The sequence below is a fragment of the Acanthopagrus latus genome, chromosome 13 (genome assembly GCF_904848185.1).
Source record: "Acanthopagrus latus isolate v.2019 chromosome 13, fAcaLat1.1, whole genome shotgun sequence".
NCBI lineage: Eukaryota > Metazoa > Chordata > Actinopteri > Spariformes > Sparidae > Acanthopagrus > Acanthopagrus latus.
In genome coordinates, this window is record NC_051051.1 from 14,060,345 (window position 1) to 14,086,350 (window position 26,006).

The window sequence follows — 26,006 nt, forward strand, 5'->3', positions numbered from 1 at the left end:
CTATCAAGGATGCCACTTTAACACCCAGTCATGATCACAGATTAGAATCGCCTGTTACCAATGAACCTGTTAACCTGTGGAATGTTCCAAACAGGTGTTTTTGGAGCATTCCACAACTTTCCCAGACTTTTGTGCCCTTTGTCCTAACTTGTTGTCATGTGTTACGGACAACAAATTGAGAAGAAGCATATATTTACAGAAAACAATAATTGATCAATAGGGGCCCGCAATAAATATATTGTCTTATGCTGTTTTCAGTTGATTATATGTCAAAAAGGGTGAGCAAAAAGGGCCCTAACTTTTCATGGAATCACTGTTGAAGTTTTCACAACTTTTTTTTCCAACGATGTTAAAAATGCTGTAGACAAACTAACAGCACAGTTTGTGCATTCTGTTCTGTACTTCCACTATCTGGACACTGTTAGTTTGACCTTTATGACATTTTGCATTATTTCTACTAGTGTTGGCAGTACAAACTCAAACCTCTCTCCTACTTGAAGAAGCCCCTTGACACAAAGGAGGCAGAAGACAACATAGCAAATGAGAATAAAACATGGTGTATTTATGTATATGTGAGTTGCTGCAGTTGTTCCTGTTGTGTGTTGTGATTGTCTGGGTGCTGCTAAGGCGTGTATACTGCAGAGGGAAAGCACCAACAAGGAGCGGACCTCCACCGTTGTTGTTCTCTTCAGGTTTATTCATCCTGAAGAGCATTGGAGTGTGTTGTTGTGTGTGCGCATCTCTTCTCCTCCTTCACAGCGTCGGAGAAAACAAAGGCGCCCTTGCTCTCGCAGGCCCTGATTGCAGTCATTAGGATGCACGGGCGCTCCCGGTGTGACGGGGCCTCTCCTCGAGGGGATTCAGCTCGCAAAGCGCCGCCGCTCGCCTGTTTTTAATAACAATCATCTAAAATCGCTGCAATTAGCCCGCAGCTACAAGGAGATGGAGAGCAGAAAGATGTGGAGAGGGAGGAGGGAGGGAGAAAAGGGCTACAAGCTCAGATTCAGTGAACCTTTCGAATGTCAGCTCCTCTTTCACATGGAAAATTCAAGAGGGCCTTTGTGTTCATCAATTATTAGCCTTGAAAGTTAAAAAGATCCATTGTGTATTTTTAATCAGAGTTATATGGGGAATCTTTGAACTGATTCCCAGTCCTGCCCGGGGCTACAAGCAGAGGTAGCCTCTTCCACCCCACACATCCCCTCCAACCACTCCTCCTCTGCTCTCTGTGTGCAGCTCAATACTGTATTATTCCTGCTATGCCCAGGCAAAATATTCGCTGGCAGAAACCAGCGCAACAGTGTGGAACCAGAGGGGCTATAGGTACAGTATGCAAGTCTGTTTTAAGAAAAGAGGGTGAGCAAGAGCTGACTCCCCTCAAAAATGTCGGTGTCGTCTACAGGAAAGTACAGGCGCAGACAGGAAAACACAGAAAAAGAGGGTTTCTGCAATCATGGGACATGATATACCGAACTGGACTGGACTGCAAACAGGATGTGGATTATTTCACACTTAATTTGAAGAGTGTGATGTCCTCAATGCACTACGTCTTTGCCAGAAGCTAAAGTGGCTGCACCATGTGGCAGACGTTAATTCACTACATCAGCCAAAGTCAACTCTAGTTACATATTACTTTGAAGAAAAAAATACATCTTCGTGTTGTATTTTCCTTGAAGAGTGGGAGTCTGCCAGTGGGACAAGGAAATTCTGTCCTTTCTAGTTTTGTCAAACATTTATCTCGACACTGTTGGAGTCCCTAATCTGCAGTTTATATCCAGATAAAATGCTTCTTTCATGAAATGCCCATTGAAAGAAAAAAAAGCTTGGCGCTACACCCTTGTTGTTATTATTCACTTGCTCAGTCTGAATCAGAGCTATAAAAAAGTACTCAATGGCAAAATGGACAGATACAAAACAGCAGTACCGGAGATAACATCCTTTTATTCCATGCGACCTTCTTCAGTACCTGGCACCTAACTTACCCATGATGCAACTTGACTTAATGTCCTCACCTGAGGACATTTATCATATTTCACACAGCTCCCTCTGGAGCCACGAAAGGCTTTGGACAACTTATTTCACATATTCAGCAGTTCTCCCCAGCACCTGGAAACCGACTTTGAAGTGTACAACTGGTGGAGTTCCTCTTTTTTGATTTTTTTAAAAATGTTATTACAAAAACTTTATAAGTTCTGCAAATGGGGTGAAATTAATTATTTCATAGACACACACCATAACAAACAAGCCTAGTCTGTGCACCTCAGACTGTGAGTGAACTGAGCTTAACTTCCTGATGGACACACATCCCTTCTTATTGCAAGGCGCCATTTGAAATAGTGATAATTAAATGAAAGCTGACACAGAGGATAATTATGTTTATTTCAAGTAATTTCTGTGTAGTTTGACTACTCCTTGTCTGAATATTGTATGTTTTGGAAAAGGGTGCGTGTGTATGTGTGTGTGATGCAATTTTTATTTATTTTTTTTGCTTTGCTTTAAAAACAACATTCTCTCGTCACAGGCTATAGACACCCTTATTACCTAATACTGGTATGTGTTATTTTCCAGTCATCTGTGCCATCCTCCTACTTCCCAATCCCCTCTTGATGTCTTGTCATGTAGCACCACCCACAGGTCATCAGGAGGGTGACAGGCTGGCGTGCTGCAGCTCCCCGTCAGAAAGACACCAGGGTCTGACTGAAGCAGCTGCAGCAGCTCTGGTTTCCAGCATAAAATCAGCTCTGAAAGCTCAAAACAAAGCAGAAAAATTCTCAGTCACGAACAGAGAGAGGAGTGCCCGCATCATTGTTCCTTCTTGTGGGACGGGGAAAGAAAGTGCAGCGTACACAAGAGAACCCGGCGCTCTCTCTCAGATTCAGTCTTTGTTCAGGCTGTCCTGAATTATTTACCCGTGTGTTTAAAAGACACTCAGGGGAATTTCGACATTAGCTCTTGTGAGCCCGCACTCAAATCTTTCTGGCCTACAAAAGCTTGGCGTTCCTTTTATGAAGTGTAGTGTATACAGACTATTGTAAATGAGGAGTTGAGAAAGAAATGAGAATAAAAAAAAAAAAGTTTTGATAAAAAACATGGTTGAAAGCTTGCTTTTAGATGCAGTGGCTTCTTGTTTTAGCCTTGTTCTTTGGCTCTCATTGAGCTCTCCTGCGAGACTGCAGGGAAGTAAAAGCATTTCTCACCCAAACCCCCAACGCTTCCTGTTACTTTTAAGATTGTACCCAGCTTTGCATGTTTTCTCCGCTTCACTTCTTGTCTTTGTCTTTTGGATTGAAAATAAGCCCTGTACAGTTCTCATTTGCATTCACTGAGCTTCTCCATAATTTATAATACAAGTACCTTTACACTGTTGGAAACTGTGCTGCTGACTGAGTGTGTTCACTTTGTTAAGGTACAGCTGTTGTTTGTAGACACAAGCTAAGGTGGTGATTTTGTTAACTGACTGATTCTGTTAAAATAGTTTTTAAGTAAAAGCTGTTTTGGGAATGAGACAACTATACAAGGCCAGGAGTGAGGAGTCATTTGCATGGTACAACGTCACAGCCTTGACCGAGTTTTATGTAGTGCTCAACACAGATTTGGGTTGAGCACTACAAGGTTTTTGTTTTGCGTCAGGATGGTATGTTTTGTCTCACAGTGAGTGCGATAGAAGCTCATCTGAGGGAATGCGGATTAGTACACAAGGTTATCATAGAGACAGGTCAGCCGACAGTAAAGCAGGGCAGGTCGTAGGTCAGCCTGGGAAACACGAGTTACACAAACTAAATTCCAGACTCACATCCATTTCCAAACAGCAAGTCACTTTGCTCTGAAGTCATATTTAATCTTATCAGCCGGCGTGATGGACAAGGTCTTGTGATGCAGGTTATCCCCCTTTTTATTGCTCATTAGCCATGATTATGTGAGAGCTGCCTCTTTGGCCTGTTTTTTTTTTTTTTTTTTGGCAGGATAATTGATTGTGGCTGAGGAATATGTGTGCTGCAGCCAACACTAGCAAATCTGCACTGATGAGTCTCTGATCCATGGTTCCTGGGTTGTTTACGCAGTGCTCATGCCATCCGGAGCCTATGTAGTTCAAAGTCATATGACACAAAAGCTGTCACAGTGGAAAGCCACAGAAATGCAAAGTATAACTCCCACATTACTTCGTTCAGCATTTCTTTGATTAGACCTCAGTGGATTCTAGCGCTGCTTATATAAAGTCATCTCATACTGGCTTATTTGAAATGATTACACCAGTTTTGTTCCAGAAAATGCCTGAAGTTTTAAGTGATAAACCTCAGGCTGAGAACCCAATTTTCCCCAGCAAACTCAGAAAGCCACAGGCAGACTTCCACTCCTGCGGAGCCTGCCTTTTAAATTGTGTTTTATTCATTTTTTGTGTGCTTTTCACTAAAATTGCCACACTGAGGGTAACAAAAATAATTTTCAGTGTTTCCTCAGGGGGGGAAAAAAGCTATACGCCCCATTTTTTTTATTTTTTTTTCCTTCTTTTGCCGCGACTCAACCAGGGGTGAGCACAAAAGGGAGACAAACGGCTCAGTATCAGCCGTGATTTCCTGAATAGCCCAGTGGGAGCGCGGGAAGTAGGGGTGCATGCAGCAGATCGGCGTGGCCCTGAAACAGCAGCCATGCTGTGAGGGAGATGGCTTTTCTCTGCGACAGTCCGACTGTGAGCCACGGGTCTGCAAATGAAACAGGGGGAGGAGGGATGCAGCCTTTACAGATTCAAGGCCCCTATTGCCTTACTGGGCATGTCTGCTGCTGTGGTGAGGCAGAGGAAGAAAAGCAGCAATGGATAAACAGACAAAGAGCTGCAGATAATTCTGTTGAAAATACAGTGGCGCTATTTCCTGCTGTTTGTGAATTCATTAAGCCCCATGCTGTGCCACTAGTGATTTCTAAATATATGCAGCTCATCTGATGTAGATGTATAAACTCTGCGTAGGGTTATGGATGGCTGTGCAGACAGATTGTTTGCTCTGGGTTCTCTATGGTCCTGGTGGGTGGTTATCGGCTAGCATCATCTTACATTGTTTTCTACATGAGCTTTATTGAGTTCCCAATTACAATGCTGGTCCTCTTGTCTTGAGCTCACCGCTGCTGCTGAATTGACCTTGCATTTTTTTTTTTTTTGCAAGCGAGTGCTGTTGTGTTTTCCGGCCAGCAGGCCTATTAGGCAGGCAGACAGTGAAGTAGACTGACTCCTTCTCCTAGGCCCTGCCCATGCAAGACCCTGTTTAACAGGCATCAGGCTTACACACTTAATACTTGGGAGGGCAGAGCAAGCTTAGCTCTCAGCTCTCATCGCAGCTGACATTGTTTCAGGCAGCCAGACAAGGCCGGACTGCTGCAGCCTTATTAGCCCTGTCTCGATTGGCTTTTCCTCAGTCTGACGCTAATGTCCAATGAGAAAGGTTACTTTGGAATTTAATGGAATGGGTAGAAATGAGTCGCTGTACACGGACAGCCTCCTGCTGGTGTTTGGTGTGCTGAACAACAAGAGGAAGGGGCACAGAGGAGGCAGTAGCAGTAGGTGGAGCTCTTGTGTTGGATTTTGATGTTGGAGCTTGACTCACCTGCTCATGGAGGACACACGCCAGCTGCCAGTGTGTGCGTTTGTGCGTGTGCATGCGCACGCATCCCTCTCAGATGGCATTTATGCAGAAAGCAAAGATAGCATACAACAAGTGATTTACAAGCTCTCGGTATACACACACATGCCCGGCCATATAAACACATAAAATACATTTTCAGTGTAGAGCTAATTGACAGCTCTTGATGGGTGGTACAACACTGCCAACTGTTCGTGTTTACATTAGACCTTATTAGAATTTGTAATGGGACTCTTATGTCTTCAGCTGGTAATGGTCTGTGTGTGTGTGTGTGTACGTGAGTATACACAAGCTTTATTTACTGCCTGTAACCACAAGCCACCTTTCTCTCACAGCTTCCTGACACCTCCGTGCACTGGAACAAACGTGAACGTCTCCCCCACCATTACTCCCCCCCTCACTCCTGCTCTCCCCTCTCCCTCTTTCTCTCTCCTCCCTTTGCGCCATCTCCTCCCCGCAATCTACCGCAGGCCCTCCATCTCTCCGGCCTGTCAACGTGCTTTTTCATTTGGCTTGTTGCTACAGGGGGCTCGACGCTGGCAGATTACAACTCGGCAGCCAGTCATTTTCGATTTATCAGAGCCCCCCTCCCTCTGTGCACCCCTCCTCAGCCGGCCACACTCACTACCCTCGCCAGCATCAATCCAGACACACAGCAATTCCTCATCACCCCAATGCCCAACACACCTCCACCCTCCTCTGTTCCCTCCCACCAACCATATCTTCCTCCTTCGATCAGTGCAGAAAATTTAGCTCGCATGCCCCAAGACAAAAAAAAAAGGGAGAAATATTGTGGCAGTGGAAGCATTCAAGTTAGAGAGGCAGCTAGTGCTGTATTATTACTTAGGCCTCTGTCACTGGTGATGACCCGGGAGAGTGGAGAATATCGATCGTGTGTCACTCAAGGCATTCAGCAGATTGCATTGACAAAGCTTGTCGGGGCCTTTAATAGCAAGGTTAGCAGCCTTGGCTGGTACCCAGGAGAAAACTCTAACTGTGCCCTATTTCATGGTGGCTTTTAAACATTCCCTGGGTCCAGAGAGTGGATTGATAACGGTAAGGAAGTAATTTTACTCTCATAATTGCCTTCCTGTGGTTGACATTTGTAGCCCTCAGAGCATGTAAAAGTGCCTTTCCAAGAACACAAGAAAGAGGGCCACCATTGTCTGGCTGCTTTTTGTGACAGAAAATAACTTCACATGAACAAAGATGTGGCACACTTAAAAAAACATGGTGGAGGAAAAGGGGGAGGGGGATCAAAAGAGGTGTACAAGTGTGATTTATGAGTTGAAGGAAGTCCATTACTTGCTAGAGGAAGCCCAGACCAAAACACAAACACAGTAAGGGCATGGCTTGCAAAGAGGTCATGGAGTAATTCTTTTGCCCTGCCAAGATCGCTGATAGCTGCTGAAAACACTGCTTGTCAGAGGAGGAAAAAACGGACAAGATTTTGATCTCACTGTAATTCTCAACATAAATAAGAGCACTAAACCACCTAAACAGTCTCTCTTTGAGCCAAGTGATGTGGAACTAGGCTGAAATGTAACAGGTCCCCTGTGTGTTGTAATATGTCTTACACACATGTGGGGAAGCTATTTCTACAAGGCGCGTAGTCATTGCTGGATGCAGGTCAGGTCTTGCGTGGCAGGTAGCTATTCTCAGTGCTGTGTAGGCCTAAATCTTAATGCTGGAACATATTTGACTTGTTTTATTTCCACAGTAAACCTGACATTAAATTGAGAATTCTGTGTTTATCTACCATGGTTGGAGTTATGACAAGTTTATAGAAAATAAGATGTCAACGTTCCATCATGTGTAAAAGCATCTTTCCTTGAATCTGTACAAATAAGTGATCGAGTTAGTTAGTGCTGCTGGATGAAGGCTTTTCAAGTCGGAACAACTTTCCAAGGTTGTTCCAACTGTTTAAGTGGCATTGCTGAATGTTATTCAGCTTAAAACTGCTATAGATATGCATAATTGTGCAATGTCCTTGACCATTTCTGAAGCCTGGAGTGCGTCTTTTCTCATGCAATTGCTTCCATTTTAAATATTGTTCCTTACTCACTCAGTAAGTTCACATCACTCATCTGAGTCGTGATGTGTTACTTTAGTTAAAAGAGTAAATATTTATATATAGATCATTTCAATATCGCTCTAGATTCAAAATAATTTCCCCTTCTTTGCAACTAGTGACACTTAAATCAGAAGTTGACTAGTGAAGCTTGTACAGAAAATTTTGTTATCTTCCTTTATCGAAAATGTATAATGGATGATAATGTTTTTAATTGTCTTGGCCAGCACTGATTACGCACTGAATTCTCCATCACTACCCTTCAGCAGTAAAGTTAATGTTAATACTGGTTAATACTGTTGAATTTCAAAGGAAGAAAAAGCGATGCATGGGTGGTGGTCTACAAAAATGCATTTATAAATGTAAATGGGCAAGTATGTAAAACCTTAATATGAAGCCCAAATGTAAGTTAACACTTTCAAAGCAACATTAAACAAGAATTGGTATTTCTGCAACTTGGCACCACAGAGGTGATTTACAGCAGCTCACACCAGGACTCCAGTCTGGATAATATTTACAGTCCATGCAGTGTCAACTTGGTGCCACTAGCTGCATGGCTATCTGAGCTAACAATCTTGCATTAACAGCAATTAGCGATGAGGCCCTGATCTTTTAATCAGTAAATTAATCAAAATTGGTGCTTATCGTAACTGTGTTATTTGGAGGGATTTGTGTGAGCCCTTAATAGGTAGGAAAATACTTCTAAGCAGAATGCCAAGCAAGCTTCGTTATAGCTGAACACTCATAGTTAGTGTAATGCAGCGCAGCGCCATAAAGCTTGAGACTCATTTTGCTGAACCCAAGTTACAGTCTGCAAGAACAGGTGTTTGGGCCCAAGTCAGTGCATTACAAGCCAGTATACCATCAAAATAATTTTTGAAGCTGTTATTTTGAGGCAAAAATAGTTGTGTAATGTTGCTTAAACAGTTGGCAGGTAACATCATTTGAAATATTGGCAAATAGTCAAACAGAGCTTTTAACAACAGTAGTAAAACAGCTGCATTAGAAAAGACTAATTCAACATTATTTATGGAACTCAGAACCTGTGATTGGAAATATTGAATGGCATAGAGCAATGCCATATAGCACTTCCACAATCAGATGTTTTTATAGGTTAGGTGTCACAAAATATTTCCTCCTTCTCAGTTTTATCTGGATCTTTCACATGCTCAGTTCATAATTACGATGCTTCCATCAGCACAAGCAGGCAGCACTGAAGCAATGCAGAAATTGCTTTCTGTTAGCTCTGCAGCCTGTCTGCTGCCTACCAGCCCATTATGGGCACATTCCAGCTGCATTTTTATGACCAGTTAGATGATAGGGAGTCAGGTGCACCGTCAATGTGGTTCCACTATAATGTTAATGGACAATGTTCCGTCATCATCATGGCTTTATGCTCCATCTTGCAACAAAAAAGCGTACAGTATGTTGTTGCATTACATGCAAGTTATTTCCTGTCTCTGAAGTACTGATTACTTCAATTACAATCATGTTGTTTAGTTGTATTTTTGTTGCCCTTGGCTTTTTGCTGTCTCCCATTACCAGTCTGTTAAAGCGGCCAGAGCAGATGTTTTCTAGCATAGTCCTCACGAAGCAGGCAAACTGAGGCCATTATTAATACAGTGGGACCGTAGCACTGTCTTGTTTTATGACTTGATAACGACAGATGTGAATTTCAGGAAGGTGACTAAATGAGGATGTTTACAGCAGGGATTAGCAATAACAGCAAGGCACCTGGCAGACACTCTGGGTCAGCCAAATATGAAATGTATATCCTGCCATCAGATTTTACTGCCCTCTCTAATCCCTGGAATAGCAGTGCAGATGGAGCGAAATGCAGGTAAGGTGAGACGCTATCATTCTTGATGGTTTACACCAGCATGTAACCACAGCATGTTGCTTGATAGGCAGGACTGCCTGTTCACTAAATAGCAATATCCACCTGCTGACCAGGGATCAGCTTATGACCCCATGACTTTAATATCCACTGCGTTATAAGATACTTTAACTGATTACAGGTATCCAAACAGTTAATCACAGAGGGTTTTTAGTAAGTTGTAGGTATTAAAGGTAAAGTGATTAATATGAGTGAGTGATGTTGTGTTTTAGCCCTTTTAAATGTGTTGTACTTTACATTAATCATTTAGCACTGTCAGTGTCTTCTACAGTTACATGTGTGTAGAATCCACAATGGATATTGAGTTAATGAATGAATTAAATGTTTATTCAGTGGGATTTTCTCTGAAAGAATTCAGTGGAATGTCTTTTAATTAATCTCAATTATCTTATTATGTTTTCTAGCTGCATCTACTGCATTACTTCTCAGCCAGTAGTTCTTCCTCGCCCCAGGGTTTAGCATAATGACAGAGCTTTGACCTATTTATATTGTCTCTACTAAATAGTCACAGCAACGGTGCTCTGCCATTTGTCAAGTGTTTGTATCTTCTCCTCTCTCTCCTTCTGAAAGGCTCAGGTTCTGCGTTTTTATGCACTTTTTTTCAGCAGCATGTGTCACAGCAAGCACTCTGCTGCTATTCCTGTAACATAAAAAAAGCCGCCGATCCCTAAACTAGAAGCGTTTGTCTATCATATTACCACCGCACATGAGCCGCACACAAGGCTTGACCCAGTGTTAAGTGTCTGCGCTAAATTTCATTGCCTCCATCTACTGGAAGGCCTGCCAATATACTGGCAGTGAATTCCTGGAGGAAAATAAATGGCAATAAAAGAGAGAAATGATAGCCCCTGCAAGCCGATAGGAGAGGGCTTTTTCTCTGCTGTCTTTTTTCCATACAGCTCTTTATTGAGGCTGCCCAGCTCAGGGAGCTGTGATTTGGCACATCGGCTGTGGCTTTAGTTGGATGGTTCCCTAAAAGCCAGTATTGAAGTAACGACTCAGTAGCACAGATTGAAGAGCTGGGGAATCATGTAATTAATTGCACGCAAATTTCTTTGATGAGTAGCTATGTGGTGATGAGCGCTCAACTGGGCAGCTAGAAGCATCTTTTTGACCCCCCCAGCCTAGCAGTTTCCCGATGCATTCTGGGAAGCAATCTAGTAACAGTGTTCTCCTGGCCAGCTTTCTGTCAGCTGTACGGGGGGGAATGTTAGAGCTCATGGTATTGGAGGTGCGTAAAGTGGGCAGGAGGGTTATTTTACTGCCACGCTGGGCCACTATAACAAGATGTTCAGATATGATCTGAGAGAGTAGAGGTCTCCTGCTGCTCTTATATTATCTCCCACCCCACCACATACTTTTTCTCCACCTGCTCAGTTCATTATTAAATCTGGGAATTGTCCCCATAACTCAATCCACCAGACTACAGCATTATATGACCATTTGTGAGAATGGAGAAGGGTGATTGCGACGCAGGGCAGAGGATGGATGTTAAAAGCATATTGATTTGTCTGTAATGTCGTCATAGATCAGAGATTTATGGCAATATATAAATGCAGCCACAAGCTCTACTAGCCTCCAGCCTGCGGTGGAGGAAATGGAGTCCTTAGGATGACTGATGAGATCAAGACAGTGCTCTCAAACCACGTTTACCCCCTCCCTCCTCAAGCCTCCATTTCCCTCCTCATCCTCTTAGGATGCTCTCACCCTGCGGCTGCTGTGACTAGTCCTTAGCGTCTCCATATCTTTGCGTTGGCTTCACATTCCAACACAGAGGCCAGAAAAGCCTCCTCTGCGGCCTGAGATTGGTCGGAGTGGGTGCATCGGCCTTACTGATCTCTCCCCTGCTAGAAAAATGATGCCTGACAAGGTCGCTAGAGATCACTGCCACTCAATGATGCTAGAGGATTGAAAGGAAAAGGAGCTTCTCCATGGTTACATGCCTAGGTACTAATAAAACCTGCTGACTATGAGTGACATCCTGACCACAGACAAACAGTAGGCTTTAGGATAAACATGCCAAGTGTTTTTATTGTCTTTTAGTCGCAGTGATGAAAGAACGCACAACATCCATGTTCAACTGCAGAGATAAAATTAGGTATTAAGGGTTATTTTCACACTGTATGCCACACACAGAGCGAACCGTAGACAAATCTGGGGCACTGGAAGCCAAGCGCTGATGCTCAGTGACAGGTTGTGAGCGAGGGTGGCAGAGGGGGTTATGGGTGACGAGAGGGCCGGGGAGGGGGCTCCTGTCAGTGGCAGTTAAAGCAGCTGTGCCTCAGAGCCTAGCACAGGGTCAGCGCCAGACCACGCTGGTGGGCTTGCCCACACAGCCACTGTCAAACAGATGACGTAGGGCCTGTTGTCGCGCCCTCACAGGCCCTGACAAACCCTCAGCTCCTCTTTTTACAAAACAGTCTCTTCAGATAAAGCTGGCTGCGTGGTTAAACAGGCATAGCAGTTTCCAACTGCTGTTGTCGACCAGCCCAAGGTGGTTTCACTAGATGGGCTCACTGTGAGGCTGATGTGATGAAGAGGCTGGTAGGGACATAATTAGCAATGCTTAATGTGGTCTAATGTTTTGCAATGGCGTCTCCTAAGGCTGTGCGAGAGCGCCTGCATAAAGTCGACAGAAATTCTTCAAGTTGTTCATTTTAACTGCTGAGTCGTGAAGCTCCCCAGCACTTTAATAGCCCTGGTATATAGACCTGTGAAGCTAGCATAAAGGAGATATTCAAAGTGTAGTCAGTGGAAACCAAGGGGATTTGACAGTGCCGAAGGAAATAGACAATTTATTATCAGCAACACGGCCTAGGTAGTGGATTATCTATAAAACTTTCATGGTCCTCCCTCAGTGGCATGCAGCCATAAAACTTCCCAAATGAGGGACTTGTTAATTTACTTGTTAAAGCAAATTAAAAATTTATAAGCGCTTTTAGGTAAATGAGATCCTCTTTCATTGCTGCCCTAGTGGGATTCTCGCTGCCAGATCCTGAGAGGACAGGTTAGCTGTTCTGAAAGCCGCGGAAGAACAATAAAAGCCGTTAAATTGTTCCAGGTTTTATTACCGCCGAGCTCCGCAGCTGCTGTTGTGCGTAACTAAGGGAAACCAGGAGCTGATGGCTATCCCACTGAGGCCAGTACAGAAAACGGAGCCCAGTTCTCTCCATGTCTTTTTTTCTTGAGGGATGAGGGATGGGGGATGGTGGGGGTGGTGGGGGGTGGAGTTGCTGGGGCAGGCCGGTTGTGTATGGCTCTGTTTAAAAAGGCCTTTGTGGTTAGAAATGTTAGCAGGCCTGCTTTTGAGCTTGATTGCATTGAGTCTGTAGTGCAGCCCTTGAGAATAGGTCAATACACTTGTAAAATTCCACTATGGCAACGGTGAGCACTTTTCTGTAAGTGAGAAAATAATTGACTCCACATGTTCAAGACACTATTGTAAAAGCTGTTTTGGCCTACTTTTGAGGGGAACAGTGTTAAATGAGATATTTCATAATTTTTCTGCACTCTGATCTTTGAATATACTGAAGTGTTTACTGTATACTGGGAATTACATTTGAGTGTCTGAAAAACCCTCTTACCCATCTGCTGCTACTTGTAACAATACTGAAATGAAAACATTCAATACTGATTTATTCTCTTTGATGACTTTTTCTAAATTGTAAAGAAAGGCACCATGTGCTCCGGTAGAATTGTCAAGGTTAGTATTTGTGAGGCATACACGACATTCAACAGAATCTTGAGTATTATATGCGGCACCTCGAATAATACTGCCGTGACTTTTTCTTAAAAGACATTTGTTTATTTCAGTCCAGCATTAAATAGACGCATTGAAAAGCAAGGTCCTTCAGGTACTGCTCGTTCATCTAGGGACTAAGTCAAGGCCCGTCTACAAAATGGCAATCTTTTTTACACATTATCGGAAATCCATACTACAGTAGACCTTTTGAAGTGGAAGTCAGTGACAGCTCATTTGCCTCTATATTATTTATTAAGATAGAGTGAACTGTATTCTCTGGCTATTAACGCATCTTTTGTCAGATATGATTGCTTTAATATCAAACTGTAAAGAGAATACTGGCCTCTTTTGTATTCACGTCCCTAAACCGGCAAAAGACAATTTTTCTGTTTTAACGTATCATTATGAAGTGAATGTTGAGCGCACACTATAATAGATACAGAGTAATAAAACCAGCAGCTTTACCATTTGTTCCCTATAAACCTCTCTCTCTCATTATACAATTTAGTCTTCTTCCAGGCACATGGCCACCCAGTAAAAGGAAGATTAACTGGTGATGTATTTCATTTATACACTGAATGGTTGAATAAACTCATGATTTGCCCTATCCTGTTGTTATTTGTGACTCTGAGAAACAGAAATGATCCAGTTGTCTTTGCAATTGCTGGCAATGACAATACAACTAAAAAATCCAGGGGGGGAGTTGTGTGTGTATGTGTGTCTATATATAGCTTATGACCATATATATATGTGTGTGTGTATATATATATATATTATTTTTTATTTATTTATTTATTTATTTTTGAAAAGTGGGTGTTTGCTGAGTCTCCACAGACAACATGAAACTGTGAGGCTTGACTCAGTTATATCACCTTAAACTCAGTTAAGACTCAGTTCCCTGACATTACTCTCATTTTTGGAGATGTTCAGTTTGGCAGTAACAGTCTCAATAATTGCTAGTTGCTTAAGTAGAAGCATTCGTTTTTTGTGTGATGATTGATAAGAAATGTTAAATGATTTCTCATACTTGCGGGCTGAACTGTTTCATGCTGAGGTTTGAGCTGCTCTCTTCCAAAGCTTCACGCTGACTGCTGATTGAAAACAGTTGTTGATTCTCTACTTCAGTAAATTCAGACTGGTAAGAGAGATGGGGGGGAAAAACTATCCCCTAACACAGAACAGATTGCAGGAAAACAAGACCTCACTGTGCGGAAATTAATGGCAGATGCACTTACTAGTAGTTTAAATGTTTCATTAGATGCTAATGTCTCGCTGTGTCTTTAATTGTTGTGAAATTAGCCTCTGGAATATTAAAACCATCTGTTTGTTATCTTCCTGCAGGGCCAGTTCTTACCCAGGCTGCACAGATACAGTTAAGGTCATTAAATAAATGCATCCGTATGCCTCAACCTGCGTCTTAATTAATGTCTTTATGCTGTTGGATCAGTACAGTACACCAGTCTGGGGAATCTGCAAACACATCTTTCCAATTTAGATCACTGTTGAATGCAATGAACTAAAGTTTTAAAGAGGCTATTGTAAGATAGGGTCAGAATTTTTGTTGAAAACATAAAAAAATGAACTTCATTCTCCAGCATATGGAGAAACAACAGTGAAGATGTCAAAGACATTTATGTATTCTGATGCAGAACTAACTGAAGTAGGCATACTAACCAGCTAGTCCCTGTGTCCGAATACCACTGTGCCACAAGAGTCAGTATTCTGATAGCCCCCATAGTTTAACCCCAGCGAACACTAGGAGTTTGTTTAGCATTTAGTGTAATAAGTGAACAAAATAATTCACACATTTTCAAGAAATGAAATACTAGGGTTGATCACTGAGAGTCATCAGAAAAAACATTGTTTTCTTATGGTATGGGTAGCCTTGCGGATGCTCCCCTCCTGCACTGTTTATAGTTTTCAAGCAGTCTTTAGAGGTCCGCCGGCTCCACAGGCGCACTGCGCTGTCTTGTCCGAAACAGGCTTTTTCCCTGCTTTTTTTAAAAATCTCACCTCTAGTGACAAGTCTCTTTGTGACCAGACCTTTACAAAGAGCAGCAGATGCCCCTGATACTCATGTTATGCTGCCCCCTATCTTTTTGGAGCAAACTTTGGCTTAACCATATTTCACTAATTACACCTTTCAAAGGCTATAAACACATAGAGAATGACTTGCAGGCTGTAATAAGTAGGAGTGATCAGAACAGCATTGTTACGGCATAGGTCACAGAGACTGCCCCCCGCACCCACGCACGGGCTTCTCATTTAGATTTATCATCAGACAGCAGGTCATTAAATTACAACTTCACTTTTTGATGGCACTGACCACCAGCATTCACTCCATTTGCTTAAGACATCCATTAATCACACCATAAAAAGAAATGAATCCATCATCCGAACCTCCGAAAGGGGAGAGCGGAGGAAAAAAAACACAATTCTCTGAAGTAATTTAAGGGAGCTCAGGGGGAAATTAAAGGGAACAAGCTGAGGGATACGTTTTCAAATAGCTGTGTAATCAGGTCCCAAGCTATGTAATAGCCCTGAAAGATGAGCCGCTCTTTATTGGAATGTCTTTATTAGACATGTTCTTCAGACATTACACACTGTTAAATTTGTGCAAGATTTCTGATTTCATGGAGTACTTTCCCACTGATAAGCCAGGATACAGTCGGTGTGATTATGTGGTTTCACTACTGCAGAGTCAGTTTGATACCACATTGATTAACACAAGACAAATCTCTATATCTTCCCCACACTTTCCTGATTATATTCTTTATAAGCTTACCATATATGAGTTTGGTTTTGAGCTGTGGATATGTGATGCAGAAGCCAGCGGCAGCTTTCGGTAAGGTCTGCTTATTTTCTTTTGTCTGTGTGCACATTCATAAATGCATGAGTATGCTGGCGTGCGCTGCCCAGTGTTGTCAGCAGGGACACGGGCTGGTTAATAAATATTATAGGTCAACATGTTTTGATGAAGGAGCCACAGACTGGGGCGCAAACAGTTTCCCTCGCCCTTTCTTCAAGGATCAGTTCACGGACCGTGGTGGATGAGATATTATTCCCCTTTTTCTCTCTAAAAATATGTAAACTCCCCTCAGACAAACTGGCATTTACAAGAAAAAGAGAGAAAATGTGCCCTGGTTTTTGTGGGAATAAAATGTGTTGGAGGTAATTAGTGCTATCACAGCACAGGGCATTGGTGTGCATGTGTTTGTGCACGTGCCACAGTTGGTTCTCGTGTACTCTCCCAAGCCTTTTCTGAGTGCCGTCGGAGCTCATAGACACTCGCTTATGCACACATGTACACACACATATTCAGACAGAGTCAAACCGGCCCATCAGGCATTCCCAATGCTCAAACTCTCTTATCACGTTCAGCACTCTGGCAAATCCACCCGCCTTCCACCCATCATGCAATTCTCCCAAGGAATATGATTCCTTTCACACTGCTAATGGCTACAGAAAAGGGAACATTTTCATTTTAATTATCCGCTCAACTCAAGGGTTCATTTGGTATTCCCTCACCTTGTGCCCTTTTATCGCACTAAATGATGACCGATACCTGAAAAGAGAATACTGAAAGAGGGGTAAGGATAACATCTAGCTCTGTCCCTTTTCTTCAGACCATGAGATGGGGAGGGGAAGGGGGCATCATCTTGTTGTCCAAGTCTTTTGTGTGTGCACGCTCTGCTTTTCCTATTAGGTGGCAGAGCAGCCGTTTACTGCACTGTCCCATAAAGCCGTCTTTTTATGTGCTTTGAAATGAAACCTGCAGCGTTTGTCTGGTCTGGAAGGAGCAGCATGGGAGATTCAGATGACATCAATCGCAGACTTGGACGGGGACTGCAGGCCCCACCTCCTTCCACTCCGCTCCACACTCCCAAGAGTCTTTTATTGTTCTCCAGATTTTGAAGGGCCTCAGATGCTCGCCGATTGGCACGTCCTGCTCTTTATTCTTGTCATTTTGCAGCATCTCGAACAGAGTGTCTAGAGGATGACACTTGCTGAGCTCCTGCTGCCTCGGCATGTGGTGTCTGCTTGGAAAGGATAGTGGCTCCATTTGAAGGTTCTGGAAGGGTCTTTGTCCCTGTTCTCTATTTCGTGGGCTGAGAGGAGTTTCATACTGCGAGATCAGATGGTGTCTATCATTGGCAAGTGCAGTGATGGCTGCTGAATAGGCTCAGAAACATGACAGATTTACAGAGACAGCGCTGCAGCTCCTGCCAGTTCTCACATATTCATGAACCGATTTCTGTGGGATGCCTTCCCTAGCAAGCGTTATCCATGTAAAGCTCTAAACTGCAGTGTTAACAGTTTTGCTTCATGTCGCTAACCCTTGGTCTCTTTGTGTGTTTTGTTTTGGCAGCTGAAGCCAGGGCAGAACAACTGTAAGGACAGCGACAGTGAGAGTGTAAGCGGAGAGTCCAAGCCTTCCATCAGGAGCAGCTCCAGAGACAGACTGACAGATGTGAGTACAATCACAAACAACCTCATGTCAGTAGCTGTTCAAGCCTCTGTCAGGGCTTTTTGTCCACATTTATTCACATACACATTTATAGGCCGAAAAAAAAAAACAAGACAAAAAGACTATTATTGTAAACGAAGCCTGAGTGAATATATTATTTATTACAACTACATCTTCTCTACAGATGATTGCGTAGTCATTTTAAGTCCATAAAGTTTGGCAGCTGTGCTTACAGTTGCCGTGTTGAGTTAACCTGTAAAGAAACAAAAGTTATGTTTGCCTTCAGTGTGATTCACCACAACACAAAACATATTGAATCCATCCCCCAAACTAAATTTGAAACCGTCATCATTAACATGCGTAATACCCTCATGTGTCTTCCCCTTGCAGGCACATTGCTCAGCACAATAACTAGGCACATTATCATTATCACCTGTTGAGCAGTAGAATACTCTGACCCACACATAAAAAATGTGCTTATTAGTGCTGCAGGAGGTTAGAAAAAACGCCACAGGTTACTTTTAATCAGCAATTTTGAAAAGATGTATTACAAAAATATGAGAGTTGTGGGAAAAAAAATGTTCAATGCAGAGGTGACTAGTTTAAAGACCTGAATCATTGTAGTTACTGTCTAGATGAGTCATATGTCAGAGAGGAAAAATTAGTAGTGGGAAGTTTTTTGAATGTGAACAGTTAGATACTTGTTAACATGCAACCTTATGTCAAACTATCGAATGTAACACTCAGACCCGCTCTGCACAATAAAACTTGAGAATTATGTCGGTATTCTAAATCGATGCATGTTCATTCATCTCAAGTGTTACAAATTCTATGCTGTTTCATAATTCAAGTGTCATTATGTGTCTGTTGAACCTATGGTATGCCACAAAGACAAAAGGTAAGTTATTGAAGTGCTAACTATCCATTTTGTAAGGATTTCTTTTGGCATGGAACCAATAAAATTCAGCCTCAGCAGAGCACCTTGTGGTAAATATTAAGTGATCACAAGTGTGCTCTTGGAGTGCTTCAGGTGAAGAGCACTCACTACTTCCTACACACGCACACACACACACACACACACACTCTCTCTCTCTCTCCCAGAGGTTCTTTATGACGGATACAAAAAAAGACACTACTTACCCAGGTCCTCGTTCCTTGCGGAGGAGCTGAAGGCAAGCATTAGCTGACAGAAGAAAGAACGGTTGTGTCCCTGCGCCCTGTGACATATTCCAAGATGTAAAGCGAGCAGGCTCGAGGGACCTTGCTGCCAGACACCCACCCCTGCTCTTTGATTTGTGTGGAGAATCTACAGCGAAGCGATCAGATATCTAGCCATAATTAAAGCTGTCAGTTGGGAGGCGAGCTAGTCTTTGAGAAAGACATGGCTGAACAACTGAAGCAAAACTGATTCTGCATGTAGCTTTACGATGCTTGACTGGGCATGAAATGAAATAAGTAATTTGATGTTGACAACAGAAATTGAAATGATACTTGCTGATTTCTGTCAGACTGCACTGTGGTGACTGTGCAGCAGACTACCAAGGCAAATTTTGCTCAAAGCCCCACTCCAGCCAATGTTACTTCCTGTTTTGGCATGTATAGCGTTAGCATGGATTTTAGCATGAAAGTGATAGCAGACGGCAAGCTAACCAAGTAGCAAAGTACACCCATTGCGCCAAAGAACAAGTGAGAGCTGCTGCTCATTGAGAGACTGGTTGAGCAAGATGATATTTTATGGTTTTCCTTCTGGTGCCCCCCTCATCTCCTGGTGATATATGAGTTTACTTTTTCAACTAAAGTACCTACAAAATGCTGCTAACTGTAGATGCCATTAGCTAGTTGGCTCATTTAGCTGTGCAGTTAGCTGTTGGCTGTGCAGTTAGCAGCCAGCCTCTCACATGATCTCACGGGGAAGCAGATGTAAACAAAAAATGGACATAAGTCTGGTGCAACAACTTGCTGTAATACCACACACGTAGAAAGAAAACAAAAGCACAAGGATAAAGGAGGATGTGCTGGGTGACATGTTCAGCTTGGGTTTTGTTTTCTTCAGTAAAAACTAGAGGTGAGATTTTAAGAAGGCAAGCTAATGTTAGCCTCAAGGGCTAGAAGGTTTGCTGTTGCTTGGCAGCACTGTTGGCTGCTCCAGGACGCCTCTCTCATTACTTGGAATGTACCGATGTAATCATCCAGATTTTGCCTCATGAATATCAATTATGTTTGATATTATCGGGCGGTCTAGAAGCGACTGTGAGCAGTTCAGGAGGCGTCACTGGATATATAAACCTCTCACATGCCAGTTAATCCGTGCCAAATAGCAATGTTTGAATGGGCATTGCACTAGTTAGACTAAGATAGCTAAGAGATATTGTGGAAATTTAGGGAACATGCCACTCACACACATCTCCCTCCTGGAGCTTCTGGAGACTAATAGCTTCTACTATAGTCATACATCAGTATCTCATTTTAGCAACAACTTACAATTAACTTGAGCAAAGTCATGTAAATGAAGTTGTTGGTCAAAAATGATTTGGTGAACACTGTCAGATAATGACTCAGAAAATGTCTTACCAATAAATATGTGTTTCTTAGACTCTATTGTGTTGTACAGAATGACAAAAGCAATCAGTTTGTAATTTGTTGCGTCATGATCTCTAAAAATCTCTGACCACTACTTCTACTACTACTGCTATTGCTGCTACTACTGCTATTACTACACTACTACTACTACTACTACTACTATTACAACTACATAAGCATTAACTGTCAATGTATCATGGAACCTTCTATAATGATATACAATTTTTAATGCTTAATGTAAAGTATGAGTGCAGGGTTTTGGTCTTATCTGAATCCCATGGACAAATTTGGCAGTTATCTCTTAGTTTTTCTATTTGTTTTTTTACATACTTTGTAGATTAATACATGTCGTGGTTTCATATCAAAATTATGTTAGTTTCCTTTAAAAGGTTGACACAACTGTCTCTGATGCAGCTGGCCTGGTTGCACATTTGGTTTGTACTTTTAGCTTGATGTTAAATGTGATCTTTAAGAGACAAGCCAAAATATATACTAAAGCACTACAAGTAACTATTCCAATGTGTATTTTAGAGATCTTAAAGACGTTTACTTCAAGTCATTTCTTTAACCACAGTTTGAAATTCCATTATCCTTTGCCTCAATTAAAAACAATATCATATGTCTTGACCTCACTATCCAACCACTTCCCTCCATTAGATTACATTTCTGTGATGATTGCACTTTGACTTATTACACGCTAATGATGAAACATGTTAAAACAGTGCTTGCTCAGTCACATAATTTGCCTTCAAGGACAGTATCGCTGTTGCTTCATGTTCAGCCTATTCAGTTTGAATACTGGGTATGAAATTAGCCTCAGAATAGAAAATAATTTCCGGCGACAGCCAATGTGTTTACTTTGAGTAACTGTATCAGAACATTGTCTGAAATTCCAGATTATATCTGTAATTTGTTTTCAAAATGTCAGGCTTTCTCAGAAAGTCTACTTTCCCCTCTCCTGGCATACTCGGGAAGCATCTATCACCCTCTTTATAATCATTTCCACCTGAACTGGCATCTCAGCCACTCAGTACACTCTGGAGGACAGATGGGAACGGCAGCCCAAGTTCCCCCTGCTTCGTCTGGTCAAGACACCCCACAGGAGACTGAACATGTCTTCAGAAGAGCTGTTGAAAGCTGGGCAGCATGAAGACAGATTTTTAGACCCCCATGTCACACTGTGTGAGGCTTCATCTCCGGTCCCAACAGGTTTCTGAACAAGTCCCCTCCAGCCAGGCTGTAAAAACCCACTTCACACGTCGCAAGAGGTGCAAGTCGTAGCTTTTGTAGCCGAGCTCTGTTCCCAAGACTAAAAGGAGAAGGAGACAGAAAATGCAGAAAATACCAAAAGAGAAACCCATTTTACCAGGCAGTGATATTCTTTCTTCGGGTTTCGTCTATTTTTCTAATTATAATGGGCCGTTGATTTAAAATAAAATAGTAGTAACCGAGTTGTTGTTACATGAAGCTAGATGTTTGTTCAAATGATTTATGAATGCCTGTAGCATTTGGTCTGCTGCAGCAGTCCATGTGCTTGTTCTACTGAAAGTTTAAAACTATTTTGGTTGTAACACAGAAGCAACGCAACTGGACTGCTCATGTGGTTCAGCTGCACGGAGATGTTCCCTCATAGTGCGAAAACAAAGAGAAACAATCTAAGTCACTCGTTAGTACCAGGGAGCAGTGTGAGACAGGAGCCAGCTTTAACCCGAACTGTTCATTAGACCAACAGTTCGCTAATGGTATTTGCTGTAGCACTCCCTTCCCCTCACGGAGTGACTACGCTCCGATGCAGCAGATGAACTGAGTTTGCCGGCCTGGCACTGGCTGGCAGGGAGATAGAGGCCAGAGGAGGTCAGGCCTGGCAGCCTCCTTTCTCCCGCTCGCCTTCCCTCCTCACTCAGTCCTGCCAGCTCATTAAGGCCTACAAATGGCACATCAGCTCGGCTGTGTTTGCCTCAACCCCAAACCCCAGCTAAATTGGCAGGCTTGGCCGCATTTGCTCTGAAGCACTGGGCTCCCTTTTGGGTTCGTTTGAAGCCGACATGGCAGCCACCCCCCACGTCCCCCACCACACCCCACCCCTTCAGTCTGGGTGGCAGGCATTCAGGCAGGCAGCAGTCCTGAGCAGAGGGAGTCTGCTGGATCAGGGAGGGCAGGGAGCTTGGGATGAATCACTCCCGTTTAGTCTCTGCGGCAAGGGGTGAAATGCCATCATTACCCGGCTGCCTATCAAATAAATTGGCAATTACGGGCCTGGGATTGCGAGTAAACAGCATGTTACTCCTTTTTTTCCACCCAAGGCTCTTGATGAGAGGCGGGTGCAATAGAGAGACGCTCCAGAGTACTGGGTCAGAGCCCGTCAGTCAGTGTTAGCCAGCCTGATGAGAGGCACAAGAGGCAGACTATAATGAATGCACCCCTATATTTCAGTGGCCATTTTTATCGTCAGCTAAAGCTTCCTTTAGTTGTATCCTGTTATGGCTGTTCTACTGAGTAAACTCTGCCTGTCAATTGGAAACAGATGCAATGTTATCTAATGCTCTGGACAATATCTTTATATAGAATATGGTGTGGAATACCCTGCTGTAACGCGGGTAATGATGTGTGCGTTGGCCTGCTTACACAGGTTGTAACACCATCATTAATACTAACATTTTACTGGTGTTTCTCCAGACAGTTTTGCATGCTGGTTTTTCCAACTGAAATAAAAATGTGAAAATTGTGGGTTCCTGAAATCCGTCTTCATGTGTCCTGGCTCCTCTCACATGAGAAGGATTTCTTGCGGTGAGGTCTTTGAACGTTGTTTTGTAATGAGACATCTGGAAGTGATATTGTTAAAAGTCAAGCACATCGTCTTCCCGAGCTTTTGAAGCGGTTTCAGCCCAAACATTGCTCCAGTCTCTCTATGGCCAGTAAAACTGAGCTCCGTTATTACTGGCGTTCCGACGAAAACACGGCAGTCTACTCAGAATCCTGTGTGCATGTGGTGAAACCATTTCAAATGCTCAAATTACAGCTTTTGGAAACAGATTAATGTCATAAAGTGTATTTGTTGTAGTAAAAATCACTATTATGATTAAATTTGCTGGAGCTTGCCAAGGCTTCACATAATGTTTTGTTCTTGACCTCTGAGTACAGTCTTTTTCCGTTTTGTCTGGACTGAATCTTACTGTCTAAGTGAACTGCTTATGTAATGTGACCAGAACTGGTCTGCATTACACTATGCCCATCCCACCTCCTCAGTACATTCTCCAATTATTTCCTGACACTCTGATGTAAATGAGGTCGCAGTCCCCCTACATGTCCAGATATGCTGGCCAATTTGCTCCGACACAGAACTTGTAATTGCTTGCATCAATTATCCGTCTCTTTCTCTCTCTGCCTCTCAATAATTTGAAATGTTTCCTATTAGAGACAAGCATTTAGATATGGAAGTAGGAATGTTGTACCTATAATTAGCTCATTATCATGGGATCGTACTCTTTGTGGAGGCCCCAGTGTGTGCATGGTGGCAGTGTGAAATGAGCAGCAGATGCAGTGCAGGGATTATTTGACAGTCTTTTTCACTGTTTAATGGCTTTTCAGCTGTGGTGTAAATAATGTAAACCAGGGCAGATTGAAAGACAATAGAAACACAGACAGTATTTTGTACACTGTTCTGTTGAATATGAATGATACATGACATTCAGCTGGTTACCAAAACAAAAATACACACCATGCACAGAACAGCAGATGATTTCTTACTGACAAAACAAAAAAACACAAATTCACCCCTCAGACAGAACCCAGTGTAAGCTTTGGGGGAAAAAAAGAAAAAAGCTTTAGCTGTATTTTAAAAGAAGTTGGAGTCGGGAGCGAAATAGCTGAAAGCAGTTTCACCAGCTTTTGATTTAATACTTTGAATAATGTAGAGGCCAGCTCGAAAAGTCATGAGGGATCAAATTGACTGATATCTAGTAGAAGAAGTTAAACTAAAGTGTGTTTTACCACTAACATTTCAACATCATCTACTTCTGTGATCAAATAGGAAATCATTTAAAGCACACAGTTTTGACAGGATGATTAATGCTTTGATTGATGCCATCCAAGGTCCATTAATTGATTCAAGAAGAACACGTGGAACAGTTTCGACAACAGTTTTTTTTTTTGTATTTCTCGGGTCCTCTGTATAAAGAGATCATTTCCACAATACGAGCTTTCTTCCTTCTTTTTTGTCATTCATTATGCCAGATTCTGTCGTTCACTGCAGAGCTGAAACTGCCAGAGGATTCCGGAACAAGATCACTTGAATTGCCTGCACCTTTGACTCTAAATCAACCTGATGAATAGGCTGTCTCCCAGGAAGTGGCCAGACATGCTTATTACCACCTCTGGCTCTCCAAATCAAGCTCACTTTTTTCTCGTCTCTCTCACTTTCTCTTTTATTTCTCTCGTCCGTTTTCTCTATCATCGCCTGCAGTCGTGTTGTCAGGGACAGATTTTGACACTTTGTGACATGGCAGTCGGGCAAAATTATGCTGCGCCTCCATCGTCCTGCCAGTACCCCAACAGCCAAATGTCCGTCAGGGGCCTGTGAGAGGTCCCATTGGAAGGCTCGCCTGTACAAGTGCTCGGGGCGCGTCTGTCTCCTTGCCTACGTTCACAAGTGTTTAACTCAGACTCGGCTGCATCTACTCTCCAGAAATATAATTAGAATGAGAGAAGCGCAGTGTGATTGTGTGCAGTGACCTCTGAGCAGCCCTCAGGTCGAGAATGCACGGCACTAGTTTATCTCTGCTAATTATTTACCACACCTAGAGGCCTTGAACACAAAATAAAATCTGAGGATTCGGAGGAACATGGTGACCTTTTCTGTAGTTATGTTCCTGTATACTGAGCAAAATGAGGCTCTTTAATTGTTGAAACTGATACAGAGCGAGGGCGGTGTGGTAAATACTGTTCAGGCTGATGCTGACTGAGTGCAATCCCTCAGTGCTGTGGATGATAAATCTATTCTCATGGAAGATTAATGGACTGGAGAAGTGGTGTTGAATGTCATTGTTGAAGGTTGAAAGTATTGAGCGCCTGAATCCTATCCATATGTTTTCAGGAATGACATAAATAGGCTCAGCCGGAATCCATTTTGACTTATCAAGCTTAAACCAGTGCCAGAGCCCTGCGATACTTGCCAAGTATTCAGGCTCTGAGGCTTCCAATAACAAATCCTATTCCACATAATTTCCACTGAAATTGGCCATGGCCATGCGCTGCCACCCTGTTTTTGCTTTTGCCGTGCGTCTTGCAGCTCTCAGCTACGTATTACTTCCGCATTCCCTGTAACCCAACCCTGTAGCCCCATTTTTTGATGTCATACCAGGCTGTGGTGAGGGAGTCTCTCCGCTCTTTGTTCCAGCCTTTTCAGTGTGGAGGCTGTTCCGGTGGGGTAAGTTGAATAAGTGGAGCCCGGAGGAATCTCTACAAAGGTCTCACTCTGATTGGATGCATGCAGAGCCCAAGGAGAGAGCGCCGGTTGCCATAGCAATGAGAGCAATGTGGGAACTGGCTGCATGAAGGAGAAAGGGGAAGTGGTACTGTCTTTTGTGATGGGAGGTCCTCATTGACTGACATACTTCTTT

General features: G+C 42.9%; 1 protein-coding gene across 19 annotated transcripts in view; it reads left to right on the forward strand.

Moving 5' to 3' along the window:
- The window catches only part of auts2a (activator of transcription and developmental regulator AUTS2 a), a 362,432-nt gene that overhangs the window by 177,538 nt on the left and 158,888 nt on the right, over window positions 1-26,006 (forward strand). For all 19 annotated transcript variants that reach the window (XM_037118510.1, XM_037118512.1, XM_037118511.1 and 16 more), the window contains one exon: window positions 17,710-17,811. In XM_037118510.1, the coding sequence (XP_036974405.1) occupies window positions 17,710-17,811 (102 nt within the window). The remainder of the gene's footprint in view (window positions 1-17,709; window positions 17,812-26,006) is intronic.